General features: G+C 36.6%; 1 protein-coding gene across 2 annotated transcripts in view; it reads left to right on the top strand.

Moving 5' to 3' along the window:
- The window catches only part of LOC149827923 (protein EMSY-LIKE 3-like), a 47,638-nt gene that overhangs the window by 13,633 nt on the left and 16,013 nt on the right, over positions 1-17,992 (top strand). For both annotated transcript variants that reach the window (XM_090019732.1, XM_090019731.1), the window contains exons 2-9: positions 10,956-11,164; positions 11,244-11,353; positions 11,793-12,033; positions 12,126-12,353; positions 12,438-12,506; positions 16,802-17,044; positions 17,109-17,177; positions 17,305-17,377. In XM_090019732.1, coding sequence (XP_089875858.1) covers positions 10,956-11,164; positions 11,244-11,353; positions 11,793-12,033; positions 12,126-12,353; positions 12,438-12,506; positions 16,802-17,044; positions 17,109-17,177; positions 17,305-17,377 — 1,242 coding nt within the window. The remainder of the gene's footprint in view (positions 1-10,955; positions 11,165-11,243; positions 11,354-11,792; positions 12,034-12,125; positions 12,354-12,437; positions 12,507-16,801; positions 17,045-17,108; positions 17,178-17,304; positions 17,378-17,992) is intronic.

Below are 17,992 nucleotides of genomic sequence, written 5' to 3'. Positions count from 1 at the left end.
CCGTCTTTGGGTGAGGAATCATCGTAGAAAGAGGAAATTGATCATGTCTGCATTCTCACTTTTGATATCTCCAGGTGTTGTCACCAAAAATCTTTCCTGATTGACAGAACGATCCACTACTGACACTTGAAAAAGCTTTCAAGGTCTTGTTGTAGATCAACCCCTCGGATCGAGTTTTTGACCTTATCCAACGTGGCAGTCCGATTATGACCACCTTCATGGCATCTCTCGAACACTCCACTACCTTAAATCGGTTTCATAACAAGCCCTAGTGCCACCATTCCTTAGCGCCTTGCCGAGAAAGCTAACAAAAGTCCTAACACCCTCAGAGTAGCTGCCTATAACCTTAGGTGCCTACAACAACCTACCACAAGCAAAGAGGGAGGTTTTCAAGTTGTTTTTCCCAAATTTGACCACGCAGATGCGTTCGGAATGGTCGATTTGCTAGGAAATGACCCTTGGATTGTGTTTTTTCGATAAAGAACACAATTTTTTAAGCCTTGAATATTTATGATATTTATAACTATTTTACACCGTCGATTTTTGAACCTTATAAAAACCTACCTGCTCGTCAGAATTGAATGATGCAAGAGTCCATTCCTATAAAATTTAACACGTAGAACACATCTGTATGGTCAGATTTGAGAAAAAACATGGAAAAGAACCTTTCAAAAGCCCTGTAGTTAGCGGTAGGCACAAATTGGTGTAGGCAGATATTCTACTCATATATCTATATATATTGCTTACGGTGGATAATGTTTTCTCGAACTTGCTCAAACTCGGGTCTTAGGCCTCTCATGAAGTGAAATAATTGTTCTCCAAGGATTTGATTTTTTCTATGGCGAGCATTGTTGGAGTTGTCCCAAATTGACTCCATCTTAGCCATTTGGTCCCATAATCTTTTGAGAGTTCCATAATACTCTTCGCCCTTATTTACAATTATGAATTTTGTCTTGCAATTCCCATTTATGGGCGACATCGTTTTAAGTGTAGGTTTGTTTGATAAATACCCATACTTCATCGGCTCTCTCAAATTCCAATATATTTTCACACGGTTCTTCACAAATACTTCCCATAAATAGGGATAAAACTTTTGCATGTCCAACTTCTCATGCTTTAATGGCTTTTTTATAGTCCAAAAAAGCCTTTTCTCTCTCGTTGCCCTTAAGGGTTTCTTCTTTGGTAACTCCTCCACAAATGAATTTAGTGAAAATAGGTTGAGGTTATGGTAAGGAGCCATCAACATATTCCCACATATCTTTGCCAATCAAAATCTGCTTAATAGCGGTTGTCCACATCAAGATTGTTAGTATCGTATCATTACCCATATCGGTCGGGCCCAAAGTAATATTGTATCGTATCGTAGATGTATCATAAAATTTTAATAAAAAAATCCAAAAATTCTAAAAAAATCTAGAAAAATCATAAAAATTTAGCATAAATTATAAAAAAATCATATCACATAAACAATGATGAATTGCACAAAATACAACCATAAATTCACATATGAAGGCAACTGCATAATTTAAATTAAATACAAACCATGCAACTAATAACTGACAATGTAAATAAAAGACAACTACATAATTTAAATTTTAAACACAACTAAAGCCTTAAATTTAACCAATAAGAGTTGATGATAAATAAAAACATTACATTTAACCACCGTCTTACATGCCAATCTTCATCTCTAAAGTTCTAAACTATAAAGATTCTAAAACTAAACTATATTCTAAAGCCTATTTGTCAAACATTAGGATAGTATTTTTTCAATTCTGCATCCAACTGTCGCTCGATGATTTCTGTATGTTGGGCCATTTTTTTGGCAAGTGGGTTATCATCATCTCAGGATCTGGAACAATGGTCGGAAGTTCTCTATCCTTGCATTTTTGCAAAATTCTTCTTTGAATTTCTTCTAGTTTAACGATAACATCAACACGAAAAGTGGCAAGAATATATGAAAAATCACACGGATGTACATATTGATCTTGACCTACAATATGCTGCTTAAATTTATGCAGCCCACCTCTAATAATAACACTACAAAACAAACATCTTAGATTCAATGATTACCCTAGTCGTGGTACATCATCAATGCTTATGCAACATTGTTGTGCAAGATCTCTAATGCATCAAAATCTTGAACTTGTAAATTTTAAGGAAAATATTGAAATTTTAATAATCAATCATTTTTCAGAGTTAAAACGATAGTTCAACGAAAATAATATTTGAAAAGTTCAAGTCGGCGAACCTTGGGCAGATTACAGGCGAAATTTCTAACCAACAAATTGGGTCCCCAAATGTCTTCGATTTGGGTTTGCATTTTCGTACATCCATGCGAAACTATAAAGATTCAAAACAAGGTTTTAGATCTAAGTCACAGGGATTCGGCCAACCTGGTGTCATACCCACGTCGACGCGATGCGACGCAGGTGCGCGTGCGGCACCCGGTGTGCGTGCGAGTGCGGCACTCGGTGCAGTCAACGCACCCAGAGTCATTTTGTCCAGATTTTAGACCTTAAAAAAAATACACCCGATGAAATGGGCTGTAGAGAGGAGGATTAGGGCAATTTTTTTTGCCCTAATCCTCCCTTCCTCTCCTCCTGAAGTTGAAGCCAACGACGACCTCTCCACTAGACCTCGACGTTGACGACAACCTCTCCTCCTCAGGTACTCTATCTCACTCGCCATGTCTCTCTTCTCTCCGTCTCTCACTCTCACTCTCTCTGTCTCTCTCACTATCGCTCTCTCTCCCACCCTATCTTTTCCTCTCTCTCCCGCCTTCTCTTTCCCTCTCCCAAACCCCTCTATCCCGCCCTCCCTCTCCCTTTCTTTGCAACCTTACTCTTCCTTTCATTTTCTGTGCGTTTATGAAGTGCTCCCAATGATTTCAACGTTGCTTTCTCATACACTATGCTGTTACACATTGTATACAGTGCCATTATCCTTGGGCAACTAGGAAAGCACATTAGAATCAGCTGCTGAGCTGCTGGTTTTACCGGAATAGAGATAGTTCTACCGAGCCTAATCCGCAGGGGGACGCTGCCTTGCATTGACAGTTCATGTTTGTACTTGTTATTTGCAGTACTACGACTAAGAATGCTCTCTTCATCACTAATTTATAGATGGCTTTTGTTGTTCTATCTCCTTCAAGCATAGCTCCAGCATGCTAAGCTAATTCTAGAAAGTAGTAATCAGATGTCCGGTTGCAGTTTCATCTATGTACCATCTCTATTGAGCACACAAAGGTGCCATTTGATCCTAGAGTATGCATTGGCTAAGGCTAAGCATTTGTGGAATTCATATGCATGAATAGTTATCATACTTGGGAGTATGCATGTCAATGGTTCGGATTTGGGTCAGATATCCAAACCAAACCCGAATCTGTGTACTCGGATTTGATAAAGTGAGGAGCATCTAATTAGCAATTAGATTTGAATTCATGTTGAACAATTGAAGCTTCACACTTGAATTTAAAACCAATAGACTCTTGATTATGTGTAGAAGTGTATCCAATTAGCTGTTTATGCTACTAAGATGTGGATTCTGTACCTCTCAGGATCATATTATCTTTTATAATCCCTTGCTTAGAAGTGTTCACTTTGCATTAATGTTATTGTTATATATTTTTCTTGTACCTTTCTGTATTTATTTATACATACTACTACTATATTTTTTAGAACTTATTGTATATGTTATTGAGTTTGCATTCAATATTATAAATCTTGATTGTGTGTATAATTGATTTTAATATAATTTTTTTGTGTTTATAAGACAAAAATGACGAATAAAGGGAAAGGACTTGCATCATCCTCATCCCCACGTGTGAGTTCTGTTGCTAGTGTTGTTGATAGTTGTAGTGGGAGTGATGATGTGAGGCCATTATGGGTACATGTAGATAAGCTTGCAAAAACTGAAGGAGTTGGTGAAAACAAGAGATTTCGATGTAAGCTCTGTGAAAGAGATTTTGTTGGGTCTTATACAAGAGTTAAGGCTCATTTGTTGAAGATACCAGGACATGGCATTTCAGGATGCAGAAGAGTTGATGAGGCAATGCGAAAACAATACAAGCAAGTAAAAGAAGAATATGAGAAGAAGAAAACAATGAGTGATTCTTGTGCAATTAGTGTGTCATTTTTAAACCACTAAGAATATGCTAAAAAAAAGAAAAGTGGATGTAGGAGGTAGAAGAAGAGGAATGATACAAACAACTCTCAATACATATGGAAAGGAGGAGATGGATAAAAAAGTAACGAGGTATTTTTATTCTGGTTCACTCCCATTTAATGTAGCTAGAAATCCTTATTGGAAGGATTTAGTTACTTCTTTGGCAAATTGTAATTTGAGTGGCTATGTACTTCCAAGTTCAAAAAAACTACGAACCACACTTCTTGCATAAGAGAGGACAAATGTTGAGAGATTGCTAGAAATAAAAAAATATTCATGGAAGCAAAATGGAGTTTCCATTGTTTCTGATGGGTGAACAGATATTCAAAGGCGTCCACTAATCAATTTCATTGCTTCTTTGCTTAATGACCTATTATTCTTGAAAGCAGTTGATGCATCTGGGAAATAAAAAATGCTGAGTATTTGAAGGGTTGTTTATAGAAGTAATAAAAGAAGTGGGTGTTCAGAAAGTAGTACAAATCATCACTGACAACGCTCTAGTTTGTAAAAGTGCATCATGGAGTTTGGAGAGTGAGTATCTTCATATTTTTTGGACTCCCTGCGTAGCATACAACTTGAATCTGGCCCTAAAGAGCATCTGCAACCCCAAAGAAGAAGAAAATTCACCAGCATATGCTCTATGTTCATGAATTGAAGAATTAGAAAAAAATGTCAAAAGCATTAGGAATTTTGTTATCAACCATCATCATGCTAATGCTATATTTATTAGGCATTCTGACCTGAAATTGTTAAAGGTCGCTGAAACACGTTTTGCGTCCATCATTGTGACGGTGAAGAGGATTAAGGAAGTGAAAAATGTTTTGGTTAGCATGGTGACTGATGATAATTAGACATTCTATCATGCTGATGATGATGTCAAGGCTCAAGAAATTAAGAAATTTATTGTTGATGATGAGTTTTGGGACAAAGTCATATATTTTCTTCAATTTACGCAACCTATTTGGAAAATGTTGAGAGAAATTGATAAGGATGAGCCCATGCTTCACAAAGTTTATGAAATGTGGGATAATATGATTGAAAAAATACAAGTTGTAGTTTTCAAGCATGAAGAAAAAAATCCTGCATTGAATGGTTCAGAATTTTTTAACCATATTCATTCAGTTTTAGTCAGAAGATGGGATAAGAGCAACATTCCTTTGCATTGCGTGACACATTCTCTTAATCCAAAATATTATGCAAAAAGGTGACAGGAAGGTGGTATTAGTCGTGTCTCTCCAAATTTAGACCCAAAGCTATCAAGGCATATAAATATGTGTATGACGAGACTTTATCCAGAATTACATATTTTAAATCAAGTCACACAAGAGTTTAAAAAAATTGCATCTTCGAGATTATATGAACATGCATTACTCACGAGAGAGGAGGATAATATAGATTCTATTACATGGTGGTCAACATTTGGATCATAAACACCTCTTCTCCAACGTCTTGCATTGAGATTGTTATCGTAGCCTGCTAGTTCATCCTGTTGTGAAAGAAATTGGAGCACATATTCTCAAATCCACAACATGAAGAGAAACAAACTCACCAGCAAGCGTGAAGATGATTTAGTATATGTTGATTCAAATCTTTGACTAATTTCGTGAACCAATGATGAATATATATACTAATTTGCTCTCTTAGTTATTTGACTATTTCTTAGTTTTTTCATTTAAATATACTTGTATTTAACATTTTCAAATTGAGTTTGTAATGCAGACAAGGATCATCCAAATTTTGGGATGTAAAACCAGAAGAGTGTGACTTAGAGGGAGAACATGATTTCAACATTACAAACATGGATTTATCTGAGCCCAATCTTCCTTCTTATGATGCATTTGATAATGAAGAAGAAAATTATTAGGATCCATTACCTCATCGTCATATACGTTGTGTAGGATATGCTTTTGGTATGTAATTATGTATTTTTTGCTTCTTTTGTTAGTATACTATACAATTTACTTCTTTTCTGCTTTACTTATTTGATTGTTTTTATAATTGTGGTGTTGGTTTTTATGATGTAGAATATAATTGTAGATTGTTAATTTGATTTATTGCATGCATGATAATAATTATGATAATTATTTTTTATTTCATTAGTGTTACTGTTGTTAACTGTTAAAACTTTAAAATTATATATATATATATATATTTATATTTATATTTATATTTTTGCCGCACCCCTGCACCCAAGTTTTTTGAAAGTGACGCACCCTCGCCCCCGCACTCGCACTCGCACTCGCACTCACACCCGCATCCTTGTGACATAGTTTTAGATATAAATAGTGTTATACAAAAATCCTTATTCAAAATTACAAAGCGTGCTCAGGAGCGAACAAAGAAAGTGAATTCTTGATATCATCGCACCATCGCGTGCAACATCCGTTTATTCGTCACATATATCCCATAAAATGAGTCAGACTCATGAAAGCCTGGTAGGTGCAACGATAATAGACTAGAGAACAAGACTAACAAATGCATTGTTATATTTCACAACATTCAGTTTCAAAAGAAGCATAGTGAGCATCATAATCTTGTTTCGATAATTATCGACATAGGATAAAACGTATAAACAATTCAGACTGTTTTGGGGTTTATTATTTTATGTAAATTTATAACCCGAACGACTTGCTGATTTCGTTTCAATGGGGATGGTTTCAGTGATCGAGAGAGAATTTTCTAGAGGCAGAAATAAATGGGGGATGCGTTCGAACTTCTGCAGAAGTTTGTGGGATCTACTACTTAGGATAATAATTGGTATCTTGTCCCCTAACTCCGATGATCGAAGACGACGAAGCCATTGCCACTTGAGGAGCGTAGTTGTTAAGAATATTGTTCATCAGAGTTTGTCCCTCCTATCCTCTCTCTTGACAAAACTAAAAGATGAATGGGTGTGACTCGGGTCTTCTTTTATCCAACGACCTATTTAACATGCATTGGTCTTTTAAACCAAACCGAGCATCTTGCTTGTGAAAATGATCATGTATGTTTATGTGATTTTTTCATAATACGGTCATTATCGCACAACGAAGTTTGCTTGTGAAGGCGATAATGTATGTTTATATGATTTTTCCATAATATGGTGCATTGTCGCACAACGAGGTTTGTCATAAACCTCAAAACCATTCATCGACGTACAAGTATGTCGTGCATGTCTGATAGTACATCAATGATGAGAATAATATTGATTTCTAAAAAAAAGACTAATCACAACTTTGGAAAATTCACGATTTCCTGTACCTTAGACCGAGGGCATATCTGGGTTATTCCGGATGCAAAAAGGAAGGACTGCCGTAAGTATGACCGACGTCTACGTAGTCGAAGTCTTTGCATTTTATTGGTTCGAAGAGAAGACTCAATTGCAAATGCCTGAGTCATGCCAATCTCAACTTATTTTAAAGTTCGAACCAAGTTGGAATGGTGTTTCGAAGAACACTCCAATGCTTGAGAATTGTTCGTTCAAAATGGACGTAACAACTTTGATGCATGCCAGCATTATTTTGTTTGTAGGATAAGCGGCACATATGTACATCGAATATCACGAACGTGCGAACGTAAAACCCTTGTTTTATTTTATGAAACATTAGGGGCATGCGAACTTGAAATCTCGTATGAAAACTCTTTTGAAATTGAATTAAAGCAGGGCTGCAAAAATCTGCAACTTTAAATAAATATTCACATAATTTAAAGTAGGAGTATGCAAAATCGTGTACTCTAAATAAATGCGTGCATAATTGAAATAGAGCAAGAGTACGCAAAACTGCGTACTCTAAATAATTATATATGTATATATAATACATATATATTAAAGCGGTGTCCGCCAAAAGGCCATCGTAAATAACGCGAAAATACGCAAAACCACGAACTCAAAATAAATCCTAATTTAAATAAGATAAGAATACGCAAAATTGCGTATTTTGAATAGTTATATATGTATGTATAAGTAATATATATTAAGCAGAAGCTTGTGCATATAACAACGCGACGACAAAGTAAATAACGTAATTTAAATGGGACAAGAATAAACGAAATTGCGTCCTTGAGATAAATGCATACATATATATAAATATATTAATGTTATTATTTATATTTGACATAAATGCATATATATCCAAAATGTTCAGCTGCCGTCATCGTATGCAGCTTTCCCCTACCTTGGAGATGGTATGAATCTTTAACAATTCCGAGCGTAGGTTTTTAATTTGCTTGTGCTTCGGTATGCATGTCAGAAGTACGAATAAGGGAGAGAGAGAGAGAGAGAGAGAGAAATCACAGAGCGAGCGAGAGTTTGAAGAAATGAAACCCTGTAGGGATTTATATAGGGAATAAAAACGGGTCGGTTTGGGGATGTCGATGGGGGGTGTCGACATCCTTTGGTTGGATCCAACCTGGATCTGACCCCAAAACAGTTTGGGTTGGGTTGGGTCCAGTTGTACCGAACTCCATCCTTTATTCTAATGTGTGTGTGTGTATATATATATATATATATATATATATATATATATATATATATATATATATTAGTATGGGTTCCTTGGATTTGGATCTTGTGAAGATCCAAATCAAAACAAACCCAAAAACTAAGACTTAACTATTGGATCGTAGTTGGATTAGATTCAACTCGGAATCCGATCCCAACTTATGCTTTGGTGCTAGTGTTCTTAGTTGGTTTTGGGTCATGTGAGCCCTGTGAACCGTAAGCACCTTGCTCAGTTTGACACTCCCTTTTTTGGGTAAAGTCGTCAAGCCTTCTAGTCAATTCTTCGACTTTACACTGCCAATTCCTATTTTCAGACCTAAGATCTCAAGCTTCATTATCAAAAGCGAAGTCACCGTGACCATGACCTCCCTGTCGTCCGGCTATGGCGAACACAACCTAGGATCACTCTAAGGTAGGGAAACCTAACCTGACTTTGATACTAAAATAATGCAACCGACTATGGTGGTTGGTTCACAAACACACCTACACCTTGAACTCTAATGCAGAAGCAGTTTGAGTTTTAAAACAAGGGGCAAAATTTTAAAATAAATTTCAGATTCGATGTGCTGATCGCATGCACATGGCTTATCCTATATATATATATATATATATATATATATATATATATATATATATATATAAACTTACACACCCTGCAACAAAGAACACTCCAATATTCCACTCTCCAACTTCCACCAAACGCCAAGAATCAAGATAAAATGCACTTCAATGTTCAGATTAAAAAAAAATCAATGAACACGATACTAATATGGCAGTTTAGTTTGTTTACGCAACAATTCAAGGAATGAGTTGCATCAAGCGACACCACTCGAATTTTAAACGAACAACTTTGCACTTAGATTTTCAGATTCACACCTAACAGTTCAGTCACTAGCAAATTCAAGACTATTCAAATCACAAAACTCATCAATTCAAATATAGTTTCGAGTATGAATGTCTCAGCAGATTGACAATCCAATCACGCCAACTTTTTTTCACAATCAATCTGTAACAACATTCGCGTTTTCACGAATCAGGATATTTAAAACATAAAACAAACAAAGATATGATATTACTTCGAACCACATTCAATAGTTCAGCACTACTTCAGCACATGAAACTAATTTAGAACAGTTTAAGTAGGCAAACTGTGATAAAAAAAACTATTGTGGGCAGCAACAACTTCTGATTTTTTCGGCAGCCACCAATGTTCAGTCGAGGTACTCGAACAACAGCCCGGCAAAGGGCTAAATAACAAATTCGCTGGTCATCACCCTTGGGGATAGCCAGGGTCAGCAGCAGTCAAATTCACGCCAGCTACCGGGTTTTCAGATGCACGGTGAAGATTTCAGTCACAACATCATGCCACCAGCAATGTCACACAAACAACAATCACACAAACATCAACGTTGCCAGCAACAAGTCACACGAACATCAATGGCGCCAGCAACAAGGGTGACAACATGTTGAAGATGATGAAACAAGGGGGATGCTCTTCATGACCCACGGAGCTCATGATTTTCTGGTTCAAGTTCACCAAGTATCCAAGCTTCACAAGCTTTCTTCAAGATCATGATTTCTCCATGGAATAAGTTCCAGCAAGCTTCTAAATTTTTCAGATTTTTTTTCATAGTTAGCCAAGACCCCCCTTCACATTTTTTGGGGAGTCTTTAATGGGGCTGAAAGTGGTTGTGGTTCTCATTGGTGTCTTGGGAGGCCACCTTCCATGAGGCCAATGAAGAGCCAACCTTTGAAAGTTTTGTCTTACTCTCATCTTGGCTGGCCAATGGAGAGCCACCAAGAGAGAGAAAAAAGCTTCATATGAGCAGCACCTCTAGAAGAACCAATGGGCTTGAGATGAGGTGGTTGACTCATAGTGGGTCACTTAGGTTCTATGTAAAAAAGAATTGATGTTTCCTTGCTAATTTCCACACACATGAGTGCCTGGTATCTGCCCTTCTAGGTGATCCCACTTCTCAGGTCACCTACGTGAGTGTTTAGTGTTTTTTTTTTCACCTTTTTAAATTGTAAAGCTAGGGGATAAACATGTGTTCAAACAAATCTAAGACCCTGGATTATGAAATTTTAACTTTACCATCTCAGTTATCTCATTCAGTGCTTTTAACTACATAGAGTGTGATTAGATGTTTGATTTAGATGTCTAAAAATACAGAGTTTCATGAGGGGACAAACTACATTAATATTGACTTGACTTGGAAGCAAGCAAACTCGATGATTTTAGTTATTTCCAAAGTTGCACATCGTTCTTGGTGGGCTCACTGGTTGTTGTCTCTTAAAATGGATGCAGGCACAGATGACGATCTTCCTCCTCCTCATCAGAATAGACTAACCAGAGGAGGAACACGAGTTGCTGGAAATGGTGGAGCTGCTGTGGTGGGTAATTTACCTTATAACAGAATGCAAAATGACATGGAGAGTGAGATCCATTGGTTGGAACAAGAGGCATATAGTTCAGTTTTAAGGGCTTTTAAAGCGCAGGCTGATGTCATCACCTGGGTATTTGTCTAAATTCATTCTTGTCATGTCAACGTTCCTTCTTTTATTTGCTAATATGTAAATTTGATGATTTTCTTAGGAACAAGCAGAGTTAATGTCAGTTCTACGGAAAGAATTGAGAGTGTCCGATGATGAACACAAGGAACTTCTAGGGCGGGTTAATGCAGATGATATGATGAGGAGACGAAGGTAATTTTTTTTAATATTTCAGTTTTGTTTTTCATGTGGTTCTAGTTTGATGATTAGCAGTGCTGCGGAACTTTCTTTTGGACTTGCACTTGATGATCCAATGATCTTTCAACTTTACTGAGTCAACTTAGCAAGTTTAGAAAGCCATGCAATCATGTGGGCGTCAACAAAGCTGGTCTCTGTATTGGAGCAACCTGTTTTATGCAATCATGCGGGCTTCACCAAAGCTGGTCTCTGTATTGGGGCTACCTGTTTTGATGACTAATTGAGTCGTCAGAAACAGCGTGTTCCAGTTATTTTATTTTTTTGGCTTTGTGCAGTCCATCCAAATGATCAGTCCCATGTATTTGACATTTCATCAGGTTATTTTTTGTTGAATATTTGTTGCTACATCCAAACATTTGGGAAAAATGACATTAGGTGGGAAAAATGACGATAGGGAATGGAGACAAGCAGGAGGGATCCATCATAGCATTCATGGTGCTGCACAATCTGGTCATGAACCTGCACCTAGTCCTACAGTGTCAGCTTCTCGGAAGAAACATAAGACCTCTCATTCAGTAGCTTCTATCTCTTTAGGAGTGCCATCACCTGCAATGCATCCTCGTGCAGTTGCTGCACCCATGCAGCCATCATCATCTGCGGCAAAACGTGGAGCCGGGGGCAAGAAGACTAAATCAGTAAGTTAGTGTTGTGAACAGAAATGACTTGTGCAAGATTTCTTAAAGGTAACACTGCTTTCTTTCGCCCCTGTTCTCCTTCTCCATAATAGGGCCATGCAGTGCTTGGTGTCAACTCAATGAAGCAGGCACAGTATCCTTCTGGTGGACCTGCTGGAAGGGGCCAAGTTGCAAGCCGTGGTACATCTGGTGCTCTTGTTGCAAATGAACCTACTGCAGCTGCTTCCTTTGATCCACTAATTGGCCGGAAAGTGATGACAAGGTGGCCTGAAGACAACAACTTTTATGAGGCCGTCATCACTGATTATGACCTTAAGAAGGTAATGTAGTCTATTAGTTCATACTGCAAAAGGCCAATCCAAAATGTCTGGTAGACCTAACATATACTGTACTGCTATTTTTAGGGTCTGCATGCCCTAGTTTATGATATAAATACAAACATGGAGACATGGGAATGGGTCAATCTTAAAGAGGTATGGCTTTTTCATGCTGCCTGTAACATAAGGTCAGTGTCTTTTGTCTACATGTGTAAACACTTGCTGGACAAGTGAGATTGGAAAGAACAACCTTATTTTTCTCATTTTCTCTATATATGCATCCATGTATGTTCACTCTTCATGCTTGTGATACACAATTTTCACACCCTTTTTGGTCAAGCTTTGTTAAGCACAAGTTTATTAAAAAGTCTACATTTTCATTTTTCTCTTTGTGAAAAATTGCGTGGACCCATTTTTTTTCCCGTCTGAATGTTTTCGTTGCACCGTGCATGCGTACATGCATATATGTTTGGACATATATACACAGTGTTCCATATTTTTCTGGGTACAAATACTTATTCATGCATTCATATCTGCATTTGTATGTATATAATATTACATAATTTCATTTGAGCTTGTGGATACTTCGTTTGGAGGCAGACATTTATCCTGATCTAATAATCTGAAGGCCCCTCTCTTTGAGGAAGCTGGACACATTCCTTGTGTCCAAACAGTTCGATGAGGTGAATGACCTCCTTGATTGGATCAGCCCAGGAACTCCCCCGGACCATGGGGTGATCACAAATGGGAATCTAGCAGAGATTCCCATACCTGTTTTGCTTTGAAGTATGGTTAATACATGTTTCAGATCCTAAAGAGAAGGTGACAGACTGGTGGGGAGAACTGACTGCTGGTAGATGGGCTAGTTTCTGGGTATGGCCCAAATTATCTCTTGTCCAAAAAGCTCTAGTTGAATGGGCACAACATGAGGAGGTCATTCACCTTGACAAAAAGTCCTAGGGCCGCTTCCATGGATTGCCACTTTGGCTAGCTAGAAATGTTGCTTTGATACCATGACAACCGTGGAAAGAAGAAAGAAGAGAGAAGGAGAGAAGTTGCAGCAAAAATCCAAAGCTCTAGATGCTATGCATCTGGACTTACTGTTGAGGGATATAAATAATTTAAAATACATGGCTAAATCACATAAAATGCCCTTAGAAGTTTCATAACCAAAGTTGGATACAATGTGAGATAAGAGAGAAAACCATCCAGCATCACATATTTTCATCATGGAAGATTGCACAACTCTCTAATGTGGATATGTATCAAGATGACCCAGATCCAAATCTATAATTTGCCCATACCAGGGTTACCGGAAATGCTATAGCACTCAGGGAAGCATGCTTACTCGAAACATGTTTCGGAATTGCGAAACGTGTCGCTTTCAAAAAGCATGGGGAAGCAACCCTTTTAAATGGGAAGCACACTTCCTATTATTGGGAAGCACACTTCCCATTTCGCTTCTAACTCGCTTCCTAATATCAGGACGTGAATTTTCTTTTTTTGAGGGCTTGAAGCCTTTAACAATTTTTTTTTGCCTAATATTGGGAAAACTCGATTCCTATTCGCTTCCCACTCGAATCGTAGGTCGCTTCCCTCTTCGTTTCTTCTTCGCTTCTTGGGTCGATTTCGGTTTTTTTCCCTTCTTGCTTCCATGATGATTTCTAGTTCGTTTCTAAGTCCGACACTTCCCTCCTAAAAATTTATAAGTATCTGACTTCTCACTTCCACTTCCTGAATCGCTTTCCGCTCTCGCTTCCTCGATTGACAACTCTGGTCCATGCCCATCTTTAGCCGTGCATGTTAAAGAATAAATATAAGTTGAAAAGTGAAATATAATGTAATTAGTTACAAATTTAAAACACAAATAAATACAAAAAGAAAAACCATCAAGATCATGAAAAGAGATAAAGTCAAGGACATAGTATTGACCAAGGTTGTAAGTATCATATCGTTATCCGTATCGGTTGGGCCCAAAGTAGCACTGTATCGTAAACTTATCGCAAATTTTTAATAAAAAAATTCAAAAAAATTCAAATAATTTCAAAAAAATCAGAAAAATTTAGCATAAATTATAAAAAATTCATATAACATAAAACAATGATGAATTGCACAAAATACAATCATAAATTCATATATGAAGGTCACTGCATAATTTAAATTAATAACAAACCATGCAACTGATGATTGACAATGTAAATAAAAGACAACTACATAATTTAAATTTTAAACACAATTAAAGACATACATTTAACATATAAGAGTTCGTGATAACTAAAAATATTACATTTAACCAACGTCTTTCATAGCAATCTTCATATCTAAAGTTCTAAACTATAAAGATCCTAAAACTAAACTATCTTGTAGAGCCTATTTGTCAGACATCAGGATAGTATTTTCTCAGTTGCATCCAACTGGAGCTCGATGATCTCTTTATGTTGGGCCATTTTTTTGGCAAGTGGGTCATCATTATTATCATCTTCAGAATCTGAAACAATTGTTGAAAGTCTTTCAGCTTTGCATTTTTGCAAAATTCTTCTTCTTTGAATTTCTTCTAGTTTAGCGACAACAACACAAAAAGTGGTAGAAATATATGAAAAATCACATGGACGTACATTTTGATCTTGACCTGCAATATGTTGCTTAAATCGATACAACCCACCTATAATAACAACACTACAAAACAAACATCTCAAATTCAATGGTAACCCTAGTCGTGGTACATCATCAATGCTTCTGCAGTATTGCCATGCTGGATCATTCTAATATGACATAAACATGAAGACGACATCGAAGGATCTAAAATAAAACAAAACCAATTAAAAAATTCAATAAGCACCAAACACGCATTTCCCCCAAAATACTCAATAAGAAACAAATAATAGGGATTTTGTACCTTAACCCACTTTTTTGAGTGAAAAAATTGTGAAAATGCACTCTTGATAAAATCACAAAAATCCTCTCTTGCACACAAATCGGCCCCCAAATCGTTCTCACGGAACCTAGGGTGTGTAAGTTCCCTTCCAACAGACTCTAGACATACGGAGAACTCGTCTCTCAAGGGGTCTTTTAAACCCAAAATAAAAAAAGACAACTTTCAGCTTTTTTTTTAAGTGCACTGACACTGTACGATACACCCGATATGGATATGATACACACTCGTAGTATCACAAAACATAAAAGTAACGATACATATCGTACTATACATACAACCATGGTATTGACTGTTTTAGACATGAGTTTGACCATGTCTAGGAAGTGTTATGGTTTGTCTAGTATCATGTTGACACAAGATACACATGCTGAGTGAAGTGTGCTTGTGACCTTGACAAAATTCAAATATTATTATTATTTTGTTGAGTCTTGGTAAAATCTCAGCTTCTAGAAAAGTAAACATATAAATGACAAAGAAAATTAAGAAATGATATATTTTTTCTTTTCAATGAAAAGGTAGATAAAAGGTTTAAAGAATTACGTAGAAAAAGAGAACCAAAATGTTTCAGAAATATAGTGATATTACAACATTAGTATTTTGTTAATGATGCACTGTTCACAAAACGATATCATTGAAATTGTTTTTGTGTGCTTGGGTTTATGGGTTTATCTAACATTAAACTAGTGTATTAATGTTATTGATTGATATGACCAAAATACCCTTTAACTCAATTGCATTTTTCAAAATGTATAGTTTCTTTTTAGGTAAAAAAACCCACCTTCACTTTTCAGGCTGAAATTGCTCTTACACTTTAAATTACTTGTATAAATGTTAGTAGTGTTCAACTAGTTGAAATGACCAAAGCACCCTTAAAAGCAAGGTCATATAAGAACGCTAGCTTGTTTTAGGGGATAAAGAAGATACTTTCCCTTTTAAAATTCAAATTACTAATGACTTTATACTATTTATATTACCATTAGCAGTGTTCAATTGATTGAAATGACCAAAATCATCCTTACTAGCAAGAACATAGTCGTAAATGCATTTTTACTTTTTGGACTTAAAAAAAGTCACGTTCATTTTTCAAATTAAAATTTACTAAAGTACATTTTTTTAAAATGTTTTTTTTTTGTTTCCCTCCAAAACAAGACTTACTCTTATCTTTAAAAGTAACTATGCATTTTAAAAAATGCTACTGCTTTTAAGGATGTTTTGGTCATTTCAATCTGTTAAATGCTGGTAACACAAACTTTATTGTGAAAAAATAAATTTTTTCAATCCAAAGCATGATTTTAGTAAATAAACAATGATAAGTTTGCTACCAGTTGTAGAGGTGGTTGTGTCATTGTCCATCACACTTACTTTTTCTTTTGAAATTTGCTTTTATGGGGGCTACCGTAGTCATAGCTACTATTTTTTTCCCATTTGTATTGAGTTTTGTGTTAGCACATTGAGATTCCTTTCAAACATTAATTGTTACATTTACACACATGTTTATTGATATATCAAATCACAGATATCCCCTGAGGACATCCGATGGGAAGGTGAGGATCCTGGTATCTCTCGTCGAGTTCGTGGTGGACCAGGGCGCGGAATTAAGAAATCAATGTCTCGTGGTGGTGCTGTTGTTGGAATAGGCAGAGGGAGGGGTGCTCCAAAGAGCCAGTCTAAGAAAGAGTTTCCTCCATCTCAGAATGGCATTGGAAAGAAGGTGCCTGACAAAATTGAAATGCTTCACACAGAATCTCTAATTAAGGAGGTACAACCAGCAATGTCTCCCTATTGTGAACTTGAAATGGAAAATGATATTTATATATGAACAGGTGGAAAGAATTTTCCATGGAAGCCATCCTGATCCTGCGGAGACGGAGAAGGCAAGGAAATTGCTCAAAGTAAGAGCTCTGACTTAGTGATACTGCAGAGTTCTTTCTCTGTGGTTGTACAAAGTATTAATGTAACACATTTTTCTGGGTTCTAAATCTTGGAGTGTTACAATTAATATGCCTTTTCTGTCGGTAGGAGCATGAACAAACACTGCTTGATGCAATATCAAACATTGCCAGGCTGGAAGATACATCAGATGGTGAAAGTGGTAAAGAGATGATTTTCCCCCCTTCTAAATCTTAATATTTGCCTTGTAGTCTATCTGGTTGAGCAATTTTTGTCTTTATACTTTTCCCTGTTCATTAAAGAGATTGTTTATACATTCTAGTTTCTGTTTGAGCTATATGTGACATAGGTATGGTACGGGGTACAGCATGGGTATGAAGAGTACGATATAGGAATTTCTAAAAGGATGGGTACGAGGAATGCATCGAGAAAAAATGCACAGATATACTGAATTTTACAAAATTCTCTACGTATGAAGTTGTAGACTGTCAATTTTGAACTAAAAGTCTAATACATGTCAAAGAGATATAATTAACTAAAGATTAATAATTAAAAATATCTAGTTAACGTTGGATGCTTTTGATCCTGAGTATTGATTACACATTGATTGGATCATAAAATGGATAAAATAGGTTGTCAAGTTTGAAACTCAGTTGATCCGTACCCTAATGACCCAAGTAACAGTGCAGGTATGACACGGGCACAAGGGGTTAGTAGGAGTACCATGTCTGAGAGTATTTGAGACTTTGAATTTCTCTCTTTTGGAGATCAAATGCCGTATTGATGTTTCCATGGGAATCTTCAGTCCATATTTGGA

The sequence above is a fragment of the Nuphar pumila genome, chromosome 10, assembly GCF_984573655.1.
Source record: "Nuphar pumila chromosome 10, dmNupPumi1.hap1.1, whole genome shotgun sequence".
Lineage (NCBI taxonomy): Eukaryota > Viridiplantae > Streptophyta > Magnoliopsida > Nymphaeales > Nymphaeaceae > Nuphar > Nuphar pumila.
This window is presented reverse-complemented; position numbering and strand designations above follow the sequence as displayed.